The sequence below is a fragment of the Corvus cornix genome, chromosome 10 (assembly GCF_000738735.6).
Source record: "Corvus cornix cornix isolate S_Up_H32 chromosome 10, ASM73873v5, whole genome shotgun sequence".
Lineage (NCBI taxonomy): Eukaryota > Metazoa > Chordata > Aves > Passeriformes > Corvidae > Corvus > Corvus cornix.
In genome coordinates, this window is record NC_046340.1 from 19,935,759 (window position 1) to 19,949,004 (window position 13,246).

At 48.8% G+C, this 13,246-nt stretch overlaps 1 protein-coding gene across 5 annotated transcripts in view; it reads right to left on the bottom strand.

Annotated features, from left to right (window-relative positions):
• The window catches only part of CSNK1G1 (casein kinase 1 gamma 1), a 105,517-nt gene that overhangs the window by 22,946 nt on the left and 69,325 nt on the right, over positions 1-13,246 (bottom strand). For all 5 annotated transcript variants that reach the window (XM_039557635.1, XM_039557638.1, XM_039557634.1 and 2 more), the window contains 3 exons: positions 8,660-8,811; positions 2,767-3,001; positions 418-503 (listed from right to left, as the gene is read on the bottom strand). In XM_039557635.1, the coding sequence (XP_039413569.1) occupies positions 418-503; positions 2,767-3,001; positions 8,660-8,811 (473 nt within the window). The remainder of the gene's footprint in view (positions 1-417; positions 504-2,766; positions 3,002-8,659; positions 8,812-13,246) is intronic.

Here is a 13,246-nt window from a genome sequence, read left to right on the forward strand (position 1 = left end):
TCAAGCTGAAGTCCATCTGTGCATCTAAACCCATCAAACTGCTCCCATTATAAACACAGATCACAGATGCAGCTGGGGGATTGTGTGCTGTAACTTGAATTTCATAAACAACCACTGTGTCCCAGTCATGCTCCAGCTCAGGGCAGCTTCCAATCACAGCTCTCTCATTGTTTCTGTCTCTCTGTTCAACCTTCTCTCCAAAATTCTACCAATTCGGCAGCTTGAAGTGCCAGGTAATGTATTTCTACCTTAAAATCTTCCCTGTAGCTAAACTTAATGCCTTGGTGTTAGGCTTCAAGGACACAAAGGAGAGGACAGTGTTTCTGACTGGATTTTGCCAATGTTTCCCCAGTGGATTCTCCTTTGGGTAGAGACTAGCCAAAGTTTTAAAGGACAAAACCTAAAGTTCATACCTACCTTCAATCCTTGCCAGGGCAGGCTGCCTCGGAGGAAATACATGAACATATGGCCAAGGGCTTCCAAGTCGTCTCGACGACTTTGCTCTAGAAGAGATGACAAATTATTGCTGCAGAGGCAGAAATGGCTCTGAGATCTCAGCAGCAGCCACACCCGCATCTGAGATAAAGGTACCACAGGGACGTCCACTCGCTGTCTGCAGCTCAGATCTCGTGCAAAACCACCTAGAAGCTGTTTCAGAAAGTCAGAAAATGTGTAAAATCAGCCAGAAGCCATGAGATAACATGGGAGCTGCACGACACACAGCTCAACCTGAGGTAGAACGGACAACTCTTAACTGCAGAGGAATAAAGCAGTGCCCCAATTCTTCCCCGACCTGCCAGTGTCAATGGTGCCATCTGGTGCTGGATCATTTCCTCTGGACTAAACGGGAACAGGGGGTACTCACAACCAGCTGCAGGGATCTACCCTTGCACAGTGCCAACCCCTTCCCAATTGCCCCTGCTGCTCATCAGAGCAGATCAAAAATAGCTCCTTCCAGCGCTGCCGTGGGACACTTGCTGCTGTTGCCATGCAGATGTTATAATGATAAATGAAGGGGGGAAAAGGGGCATGGAGCCAAAGGGAAAAGTATCCTTAAAACAAGCTGCCAAAATGTATCCAAAACCCCAGGGGAGGATAGGAAAGAACAAAAGATGTGCCAGCAATGCTGGGCTGGGCTGAGCTGTATCCTTGGGTTCACTGAGCTCATGGACTCATGTGGTGCAACCTCCTCTCCTGTGAACCCCAGCTGCTCCAAACAATGTCCTCCACGATCCGGAGCAGATCCAGCCCACGACACTGCGGCCACTTAACCTGCAGGAGATGCTGGGAGTGGGAACACTGGGGACATGGGAACTGAAACAACAGTTCCTGAAGTTATCCTGATAAAAAGGGGGGAAAAAGAGGATGCCCTGGGTCATTTAGAGCAGTGATGCAGATGGACTTCCAGGAAGATGGCTGAGTGCACTTGTCTCTCAGAAAAACTGCAGTCAGACCCCCGAGTCTGAAGTGTGAAAGCTTGGGCTGGTCTCATCAGCTCCTCACAACCCCTCTGGGCAGGGACAGCCCCCTCAAATACACCCCCAGAACTGATTTGGACCCTTCCCCTGCATGAGCCATGGCAGGAGCTGACATTCTGTGGGAAACAGGTCCTCAGGAAGGCACACGGTGCACCTCAACCACAGACACATCTTCCCTCCGCATCGCCCGCACCAGCACCTTCCCAGCCCCACTGCGCCCTCCCGTTCCTCCAGCCCTGCCTGACTCTTCACTTTCCAAAATTAGAAGCTAGGCTCATCCCTCCTGACTCCCCAAAGAGAGTGAGCTCTCCAAGTGGGAGCCAACATGCCGGGAGGCCTCCCAGAGAATATTCCATTATCTCACTGCTTGTATGGATTTAAGAGAATATAAACATTTAATAAGTTTTTTTTTGCCTTTCAGCCACAGAAATGTAATCTTCTGTTAGGAAAGCAGCGAGGAGAGGAGATGAAAGCCAGGATTAAAGTTATTTAAATCATTCATTTTCTCCAACCAATTACTAGGTCATGGAACATCCAACTCTAACACCTGGAACTGCAAGGCATTGGGACAGTGCTGTGCTATAAAAATCTATTTGTCCATCATCCAGTGCAGCAATCACCGCCTGCCTGATTGTCTTTTATCAGTGCAGGGCTGCTCCCAGTTACTTAGTTCCTAATAAAAACTGTAATTATGAGGCTTCCAACATTTCAGCTGGCTCGATTCCTCAAAAGAGGGGAGGAAAAAAAAGCCTCACAACTGTAAACAGCATTGGAAGGTTCACAAATAGCTCCAAGGGTGCGAGAGAGCTGTGAGCCAAGATGCTGTGGGAGGTCTGTAGGAATCAAACGGCAAGCTGGAACGTGTCCAGGGAAGGGAACGGAGCTGGGGAAGGGGCTGGAGCACCAGGAGCAGCTGAAGGAGCTGGGGAGGAGAAAAGGAGGCTGAGGGGGCATCTTCTGGCTCTGCACAACTCCCTGACATGAGGGCGCAGCCAGGGAAGGTCGGGCTCTGCTCCCAGGGAATGGGACAGGATGAGAGGAAACGGCCTCAAGTTGTGCCAGGGGAAGTTTAGGTTGGCTATCAGGGAAAATAATTCACTTGTCAAGGACTGAACAGGCTTCCCAGGGCAGTGGTGGAGCTGCCACGCCTGGAAGTGCTCGAAAGGTGTGTGAATGTGGCACGTGGGGACACAGTTTAGTGGTGAACACGGCAGTGCTCGTCAGTTGTTGGACTCAGTGACCTTGGAGAGCTTTTCCAGCCTAAAGGACTCCCCCCCTGCAGACAGACCTTTGCCAAGGTGTGTGTTGATGGACATGTATCTCGCCGTTCCAGTGAGGCTCTTGTGCTCCCTGTAGGGAATGTGTTTTTTGGTTTCCGGGTCAATGTACTCCTTGGCCAATCCAAAGTCTATGATGTGAATGACGTGCTCCTTCTTATTGCCCTGCCGGCCAATGAGGAAGTTCTCCGGCTTCACGTCGCGGTAGATGAGGTTCTTCGAGTGCACGTACTCCATCCGAGAGATCTGCAAAACGACCAGGGAAACGTTATTTGTGAGCAGGGCTCCGGCTCCCAGCAGAGCTGCAAGAGGGATTTGTCATCCCCTCCTTCCCAGGGCCATCGTGCTGTGCTCCCTGCTTTATTCCCACGGAAATGGCAAAGGCTGCTTCTGAGGCGTTACCGCTGGGATGCAGCTCTTGGCAGGATGCCACAGGGAGCTGCAGCAGCCTTTTTGTATTGATTTTAAACATACTAAACCGCTTACCAAGAGCTCTTCCCTTGCCCACCGCCTTCCCCTGTTGCTCTGTGTCTTACCACCTTCCTCCCTCGACCCATATGTTATCTTAGACATGCCAGATTCTTCATGGAGGGGGATTTTTGGGCAGGCAGAATCTTTACGATCTTCAAAGCTGACTAAAATAATAATTAATCTCATTGCTGTCAACTAGGAATAGCTGGAATACTTCTCAGCTTTTGACTAACGTTTTTCTGGAAGTTTGACTGAAAGGGAAGGTGAAAGGGTGGGAATCCCACCTCTGAGGTGATGGAGGGCCTCTAACAACACACTTTATTCAGAAGTTCATTAAAATTGCTTTTGAAACCAAACATACTGCAGATGATGTCTGAACAGGCTGTCAAGCGGTTCTCCTTTGGGTCCCAAACTTAAGAGATGATTCCAACTGGAAATAATTCTCAATTTCACTTCATTTATTACCTTTAATTGCCTTTTTAGGTTTCAAATGAACACACATGAACCCCCATTTATGGCTGTCCTGGTCGCAGCTGCCCTACATGCCAGAGGGCACAGTGGCTTTGTTAAACAAGATGCTTCTTTGGAAAGGCCACTGGGATTGACCCGGGTATTTGTGGGCTGGCAATGCTACGAAACCTCTGCAAAGCTCCACCAACTCCTGGTTTTGCACTAACGAGCCTCAGTCCCCAGAGGTCACTGCCACACCGCTGCGAGGGACAGCGCAGTGCCAGAACACCTGGGGGCATCCAGGGTGAGGGCCACCAGCTGGTCACCCCCGCTGGGTGAATCCTGGTGGGAAAGCTCTGCAGGCTGGAGTTCTGGGTCACTGAGCCAGCTCTCCCCCAGCCAAGCAGCAGAGACCCCCTGTCAGCCCTTCCAACCCCCCTGCTCTCTCCGTTGGGCTGACAGATCCTGACTGCTCCTTCATTTCTCACCGAACCCAGACACATTCCCAGCTGGCAAACTCAGAGCACTCTTTCTCTTTACAGATCTTGGACCCACACCTGGTTTTAGAAGTCCATATGCATGTGATCCTCCATCCCACTCCCTTACCATGCACCCGATTCTAAAGGAAAATCTGCTGCATTTCCACCTCTCAGAAAGAAGTAGCAGGCAGGAGGGGGCAGCCCTCCTTATAAAATAAACAGCTGTTCAGGGAGGGCAGCAGACAGGAAAAAATTGGCTGCAGGTGAATCAGGCTTAAAAAATAGAGCTTGCTCAAAGACTCTTCAAAGAAGGGAACAGCACGTGCTGCCGCTCCCTCCCCTTGATGCAGTGATTGATTCCAATGTGCCGAGAAAATGGGTTTCACGGCTAACAGCCATTATTTCCAATCAATTACAGGCTGGTGCAGAGCAGAGCAGATGCTCTTCAGTCATTCTTCACACTTTGAATCACCTACAGGACACAGCAGCAGGTTGGGAGACAAAAAGCTACGTTGGGAGGCAATTCAAATGAAGATGCAACCCTTGAAAGTGGAACAAAGAGCTTCCTTGCCTCTCCACACATAACAAGCTTCCAAGCAGAGCCTGACTGGCTCATTTGATTTGTTCCTGCTACCAGAGCAGCTCAGTTGTTGAAATCCCAACAGCAATTAGAGAACCTGAAAAGAGCCCATTTTTTTTCTTCTTTAAAAACTCTCGGCAAATTGCAGCAAGCAGGACAACAACCTGGACAGCTGAGGTGTCAGATGAGCCAATACAATATCCTCCAGCAGCACTCAAGGGTACTTGTTTTCCTGCCTTTTTTCCTCCCACCTGCTTTTTTTGCTTCCACCACACACAGCTGCTGTGGGGTCTTTCATATTCCTTCTTTACTTCCACCTGCCTGGACGCTTCATGCTGAAGAGCTTTGCTCAGCCATGGCAGCTGAAAGACGCTCCCCGAAAGATGTTTCCTGGAGTAGCTTTATTTACCCTGACAAGACACTCTCGCTGCTCGTGGTTGCTGTGATGTGGAGTGTCTGTGCTGCATCTCCCTTCCAGACTCTGCCTGAGCACACACAAGCAGCAGTGCTGCAGCACAACCTCGGCATCAAACCCCTCTTCATAGTGGTTGAAGGAGAGGGGAAGTGGAATTCCCGCTCCAGAAATGTGCTGGATGCAGAGGTGCAGTGCCCACTCCTTTGGGTTTGAACTACAGGCTCAAACATTCTGAATTCATTCTTCTATGGGCAGAGAAACCACTCGAGGAACTGGGACTAACAGCAAGCACGGGAGCACCAGGATAGATGGAAGGCTGTGAATTACAGAGGGATTTCCATGGCCACGGCCGGCCGAGTCCATCCTTGGAGCCATAAATCTCCATTTCAGATGTCAGAGAAACCCTTAGGAGGGGGGAGAATCCCTTGGCACACAGCAAGACCCCTGCGCTGCGGTGGAGAAATGAGAGGATATTGTGACATTTAGCAGGTGCCAAAGACACCCGTGCTTTCATTTGCCTTCCTCCTGCCAAGGCAGCAAGCGTAACAAACCCTCTTCTCCCAGAAAGGTAACTCTGAAGGGGCTGATCTTGGCAGCAGTTCCATCTCTAGACCTTCCTGACGAATTTGAGCCCTTCTTTCACACATCATCCGTTTGAATATAGACCAGATCAGCAGAGAATGAAATTAATCTCATTCAAAGGCAATTTTGATGGTCACCAGTAGAAAAACCTCTCGCCACGATTTGGTCCAGATCACATCCAGAATATTTTTCCAGTGCCTGGTGGCACAATAGAGCTTGCTGTGAGCTGTCAGTGAGTGTCATAAAGGCTGGACCTGGCCAAGAGTGAGAAACAGAAGCCTGACTAAAAAAACATTCTCCCCCAATTTATGGGCTGTAGGGACTGACGTAGTGATCACGTTTTAATTGCCAAGCTTGGCTTTGTTCAGGAGCTTCACCCACTGGATCTGATCCACCGGACGTCTTCAGCTGCATGTGGAGTATGGAGGAAGCAGTTCCAGTCTGAACAATTGCCAAACAGGCTGGGTTTCTTGAAGACTCATTACCATCCAGTCTCTGTCTCCCTCAGCCAGGAGAGCCTTCCTGGTGTAAAACCATGTTTGAATTTGCCCTTAATCCCACTTGGTACTTCTTAAAATGACACTGCCCTTGTTTTTCCTAGAGAAACTCCTCTTTCTTCTAACATCTGTAAAGGATCCACCCCAGTCCTGAGATGCCACAACCTGTCAAGCTCATTCACGCCAGCCAACCAGAAATAAGTATTAAAAAATATCTTTCCAGGATGTCTCTGGTTAAAAACTGACCATGGAACACAAAGGGAAGGGACTGGATGCTCCTACAGACATGGGGATCACCCTAAGTATGAGGAGAAAGATCAGGGGACAAATGCCCAGGGTTAGAATCGCAGCAGCTTAAGCAGACCTGGCCGGTCAGAAGCAAGAACAAAACGTAATTCACGGGCGTGAACCCACGGAGTCTGAGAGTCCAGCTTTCCCTTCTGATGGCTCTCACACTGGAGCGTGACTCAGTGACTGTAATCATTCAGTGTGGGAGAAAGATAAAGACAACTTTCCCTAAAGCCTTGTGGCTGGAGCAAAGGGCTTTCATTTCAGCTGAGCAGGAAGTGCCAGCCCCTTTGGAAAACACTTCTCCTAGGGCCAGGTGACGGGGCACACCTGAGGATGCAGAATCTGTCTCCTTAAATGTGCACACTCCAAGCTGGCAACTCATGTAAACTCCCTGAGGAGACTGAGAAGGTCCTACAACATCTCCCCATGGCCAAAGGAGCGCCTGACCCTGTGAGAGAACATCAGCTCCTCCATTTCCAACTGCTTTGGGTGTCCCCCTGCATCAGCCCCAGCACGTGTTTTCCAGCTGGTACCAGTGCCCCAGCGAGCTGCAGCCTGGCCACAAGATCAACAGGTGATGCCAGTGAAGAACATCCAAGCCCAGAGCTGAGCTGCAGCCCTGGGACTTGGCAAAAGGCAGCAGCCATGGCTGTGACAGTCTTGATTTCCCCAGCAGTCCCTTGGGAATGAATTTACATCTTTACATTTTCCCTCCAAAGGTCACACAAGCCGTATCTGAGGCTTTGCCACCTGTTGCCACTTGATTTAATCAAAACCAACACTATAAACTGGTTTTCCATCGACAAGGAAACGCTCAAAACCAAGAGAACCCAACTGCTCTGCTGTGGGAGGTCTCAGTACCAGGCAGGTGCTGCTCAAACTTCTGCAGTTCTGACCTCAATTTTCCATTTGAGATTCTGCTGTGTCAAACTTCAGTTTATCTGAAGGACTGTGTTCCTCATGTTGCATCTCCTCTTCCCTACCATGCTTCTATCCACGGAGCTATTAATGTGAATATACAATCCCAACTCTGCTGTGGGGTATCCAGGTGACCCCAAGGTGCAGGTACCCAAGATCTGGATATCTGCAGGTGCCCAGACACTTGGCAATCTGCAAACCAGTCTGAAAACCAAAAAAGCCAAACTGACTGGCTGGCCCCACTGACTTGTGGAAGTTTCCTCACCACATTCAGTACGTTCAGCTTTCATGTTGTCCACTTTTAACACAAACCCAAATCCAAACTTGGATCCCTTCCAGCTTGATTTCCTTTCATTTTCAGGTACATTAAAGGCTCTGTGATGCTGCCCATAGAACTATTACTTTCCACGTGACAGTAATTTAAACCCATTGGCCAATTTGGATGAAATTTGACTAAGACAGAGCCCTCAAATGCTGGTATTTTGGCTAAGCAAGGCTCAGCTCCCATTGCCCCACAGGGTTTCAGTCTACGGGCAGCCCAGTAGCACTAAACCAGTAGAACTGGTAGGAGTGTGGGAGGGTGCTATGCTCCGTGTGTGCCGTGGAGTGGGTGAGAAATGAGATATTCCTGGGATGTCCAAACAGAGCGAGGGAGCTGGGGCAGGTACCGGGGCAGGGGCGTGTAGGGGACAGGGGATGCAGGTCCGTAGGAATCCAGCTTCACTGGTTCTGCTGCACAGGGAGCCAGTTTCTCATAAGCACACTCTGACCTTCCCTTCATAGGCAGGAGTCCTTCTCACCCGAAAAGCTTTCTTTGTAAGAAAGATGGAGAGGGACTTTGCACAAGGGACCGGAGTGACAGGACAAGGGGCAATTGCTTCCTGCTGCCAGAACACAGGGTTAGATGGGATAGTGGGAAGAATGTGAGGGTGGGGAGGCCCTGGCACAGGGTGCCCAGAGCAGCTGTGGCTGCCCCTGGATCCCTGGAAAGGTTCAAGGCCAGGTTGGATTGGGCTTGGAGCAGCCTGGGCTAGTGGAAGGTGTCCCTGCCCATGGCAGGGAGGGTGGGATTAAGATCTTTGAAGGTTCCTTCCACCCCAAACCACCCGGTGATTCTATGATGGAAGAAGATTCTCTCAGCCCTGAACCGTGCGCTGTGCCGACCCTAGGATGTTTGGGCACCCAAGGAAACCCCAGGGCAGGGCCCTGCCTGGCACTCACCAGCTGGATGGCGATCATTAACACTGTCTTCAGAGTGAACGTCCTGTCACAGAGGTCAAACAGATCTTCCAAGCTCGGGCCAAGCAGCTCCAGTACCATGGCGTTGTACTTTCCACACGGTCCGAAGTAATACACCTGGGGGAGCCCTTCAGCTGGAAGAATAGGAAAAGAACTGGAATCAGTCAATGGGACAAGGCTAATTCCCCTCCTCCTGGGTGCATGCCTTTCATTAGGCAGAGCTTTATTGTCACTTCTTGAGTATTCTCTCTGATGCTGCCCAGCAAGGAAATAAGTTCCAGCACACACTGTGACTGAACTGAAGGCCAAACCAGTGCAGGCTCTGCTCAGCTACACCCTTGGACAGACAAATAGATTTCAGAGCAATAAAAAGACTGTCTGAAAGCATCGAGCTTTGACAGCTTAAAGGCTTGGATTTAGGGAACAAGACACGGAGTTCCCTGTGTTCCACTAAACATCAGGCAGAGAACAGCCCCAGATGGGGGCTGGCACTTGTTGGAGCAGTTAGGAAGATGATAGTCCTTGGAGAACATGAGGCATGGCCAAAAAAGGGCTGCTTTGTCACCAAAGATAACACCCAGCCCCTGTTTTTCAGCACAACCTTAAATGAAGTCTACACTCAGAAAAAAGGAAAAAATCCTTTTCCTTTAAAATAGGGATAAGTTTTAAATTTCGACCAATCACCACATAGAAAGAGGTGATCACGGTCATTAGCATATGTGCACACACACAACTATCAACATCGAACTGGAAGGAGCCAGAGCCCATCTTCCCACCCAACAGATTGCTCTGTGGGAGTACAGTGTTGATACTCAGCTGGCAGGGGATTTTTGGGTGGATCAGCTTTCTGAAAGGCATCAGAAGGAAAGGGAAAAAACCAGCTTTGGTGTTGGAAGACTCACGGAGCTGCACAGCACTCCTGGAATTACCTTTGAGTCGAAAAGGAAACCAGAGCAGCCCATACAGGAGGAATTCAGGGCAGGCCCAACTGCTCATTTTGCTAATCAGCACCTGTAGCAGCACTCGACATCCTGGCACCAACGTCAGGCTGGGTAACACATTTAAATATCCATCTACTTCCAGTCTACACCTCAGAAGCAGCTCCAAAACACAATGGGAGGGTTTTGTTTTGAAATACGGGGCTTTGTCTTATGTCACAACGTGGTATCTGCTTGAATGCCCAAAGATCTGGCGTCCTGCTATTCAGCGTAAAGGCTGAGCACGGGCAGCACTGCCACGTGTGCAGCTTTTTTTCCCCCAGAGATCCATAAATTACAGAGCATGGGACCTGAAAGCACTGTGATTATTAATTTTATGGCATGTTTTAAGCAAGTGCAGGCACACACCTGGATTTGCATAAGTGATCAATATTAGATACAGCAAAATACTCGGCTAATTAAGTGCAGGGTTTGGTGTCGGCTCTGCGAGGTGCTCAGGCAGGGAAGCATTTCAGGCAGCAGCACAACAAGTGCATGTCCTACTCCAGATTTAGGGAAGCCCTGTTAATCCACCCCATGGCACTGGGAACTCCGCAACCTGCCAACAATGTAACAAATGCAGCACTGAGATTACTAGAGCTGAAATATCACAGAACTTGTGCTCCCAAGTACTGCCCCAAAAGAACAAAATGCAGCTTGACAAAGATTAGCCGAGGAGGGCTTTAATCTCGTTAACTCACATGCTCAGGGAATCTGTCATCAGGATGCATTAATGGGATATTACAGAGTATTGCAGGAATTCCCTGTCTAACCAGAGTTTTGTGTCCCATCCAAACATTGACCCAACCAGGGTTTGGGAGGCTGCTGCTCCTAAAAGAGCTCCATGCTTCAGGAAGCAGCATCAGTCATTAAATCCTCTAGGAAGACAGGATGTTTTGATGCAGAAGCAATTCAGAAAGCCAAACAATGATGGGATACAATCCAGGCAGCTCCGAGATGCTTTCAAATACCCCCAAATTGACACAAATGGCAATTTAATGTCATCAGCTTAGTGTTGAAGGCAGGAACAATTGCAATAGCTCTTGAAGTGACTCATGGTGAGCCACTGGGCTTTCAGTAAGGTCTGATGAGGACTTACCTACATAATCACCTCTAACACCAAGATCAGCATCTCTACTTTTTAGAGAATAATAGAAGAATCATAGAGAATAAGAGAGTAACAGAGTATTTCATGCAAGTTTAAACCTGAGCCCATTATAGATTCTAGATACAGCTAGACAATGAGTACCTCTACCACAATTTCTACAAGTCTCAAACAGTGGAACTGAGGAAGGAATCAGGATTAGGACTCTGCTAATTAAGGTATGCAGGAGAATAAAATTGCACAAAGACTCTTAAGGAAGGTGAAGGATCCCATTCCCGGAGCAGGGGAAGATGAGAACATTTACAGCCTCCCTTGGTGAGCATTGCAATTAAAATGGAACTCCTACTGGGCATAAGAACCAGGTAGACAGACTGCAGCAAGACCCAAAAGGTGGGGATTTCATGTAGGGAAGGAAGCAAGACTACCTAGTGCTCTCTGGGATCCCGATTCCTTCAGCTTTACCTACTCAGAGCTTATAGCCAAGACCTTGAATATCCTCTAAAACCCTCAGGAAGGCTCTGCTTTCTGTGGGAGCTCTTACAAGGTGAGGCCTTAGTGAAGAACATAAAAAAAGCATCCTAAATGTCAGAATACAGGAGACATCATTGGTTTCAGGCGTATTTTTAGGGTTCGATTTTTCCCTGAGGGTTTTCAGCAGTGCTGCCAGCTCTGCAGTCAAGGACTTCCCTCTTGTCTTTGCCAGGATAAAGCTGCTGTAACATCTCTCTGATTTCCAGAGCCAGACTGCACTGCCGTGTCCTGGATCCAAAGGAGCAGCTCTGCTGAGCCCTGTGGAGCTCCCAGCCCAAGCCAAGGATCTTCAGCTCCACACTGGTTATGGAATAAAGTTGGGAAGGACTCAGGGTAACACGTCCTCAGCTCACTCAAACTCAACTCAACATTCACCGTCTTTTTGGGAAGGAGAAAAACTCGACAGATGAACTTGATGTACACATTGCAGTGTGTTGGCAGATAAGACTGGATGAAAACTTGAGATACAGGCAGCTCCGGAGCCATTCTGAGCAGTAAAAAGGGTCAGCCTAAGAAAATCTGCATAAAATTTGATGTTGTCACAGACCATCTGCATAATTTATGACGTAGCTTGGCTCTATTTCAGTGACAAGCATCGTGTCCTGGTGCCGAGTCCATTGTCACAGTGAACCACAGGAACTCCATAAATATCACCAGCAGATCCGTAAATACCTAAGAAGGATGTTGCCAACTAAAGAGACTGATGGAGGAAAAAGGACTTTTTTGCCTGGGCAGTTGGAATTGAGGTTTTTAATGGCAAGTCATCACACTGGGAGAGGACTGGAAAGGTCACACAAAGCCACGGTGTCGTGCTGTAGGTGAGCAGCTCTGGATTCAGAGACCGTGGCATGAAAAGTCACCAGCAGAGCAGAGTCTCATATTGAGGATTCAAAGGTACAACTCAACACTTGAAGTACAAACCATGATGTGTTTAAAGCAGTTAATGCATGAAATCACATCAGAACTAGGAATTTCTCCATGGCATCAAACAAGAGCAATACACTAAAGGAAGAAAATACAGGCATGATATGTGCAGGTTCTCCTTTGGAGGAAAACCAGTTTATTACAGCAGAGACTGATGCGAGCAGAAATCATCTCAATTTGCTTAACGGCTTTGGTCTCGCTGCTGAGTGATTTGGCTCAGCTACATGGAAAAGGCCCCACTCCACCCTCACTCTCACAGGAAGTTTATCACCCCAATAAACACAGACTGATCGCTGCACTGGAATCCACAGGCAAATTCTGCTATTTCAGCAGAGCGATGTCTTGGAAGAAATTCAAGCTGAGCACAGCGAAAACCAAGCAAAGCATTTTGTAGATTAAAGCATCACCGCTGGAACGAGAGCAAATGCAGACATCAAAGCCAAAAACTCAAGACTTTGATTCCCCCACACTCCCGAGACTGGCCCTGGCTTTCTGGGGATGCTAAACTCTCACTGCTTCTGGGCTGCCACCAAAAGGGACTTTCCCATCCTTCCTCATGCTCTGTGGCTGAGCAATACATTGGATCAACCCAAAAAACCCTTGGCTTGATCTTGAACACAAGAACGGGAACAGTAACAAACAGCAGGATCACTGCTCTTCCAGAGAGCTTCATCTGAGCCAGACTAACACTTGGAACAACACCTTTCAGAAAGTTCCATCACACAATGAAGTGTCCTGGACGATTTGAGTAATGTTCTCTTGCTGCCATATGTTTTACAGCATGACTAATGGCCCCACAACTCCTCAGACATCCAACATACTCCAAAAAACCACATTAGTTCAGGCACACAGACATTCCAAAGCCATTTCCAGGACTGGTTTTGAAACAGCAATGGGCAGAGATGCCAATCGAAGGTTATGCCCGAGGGAAATCGGAGTTTGCAGCACCTGCCCCACATGGAAGGCACGGGAGGCAGAACCCACCTGCTCCAGAAGAGCACCTGGCTTGAGGCTTTGTGTGGGCATCACAAG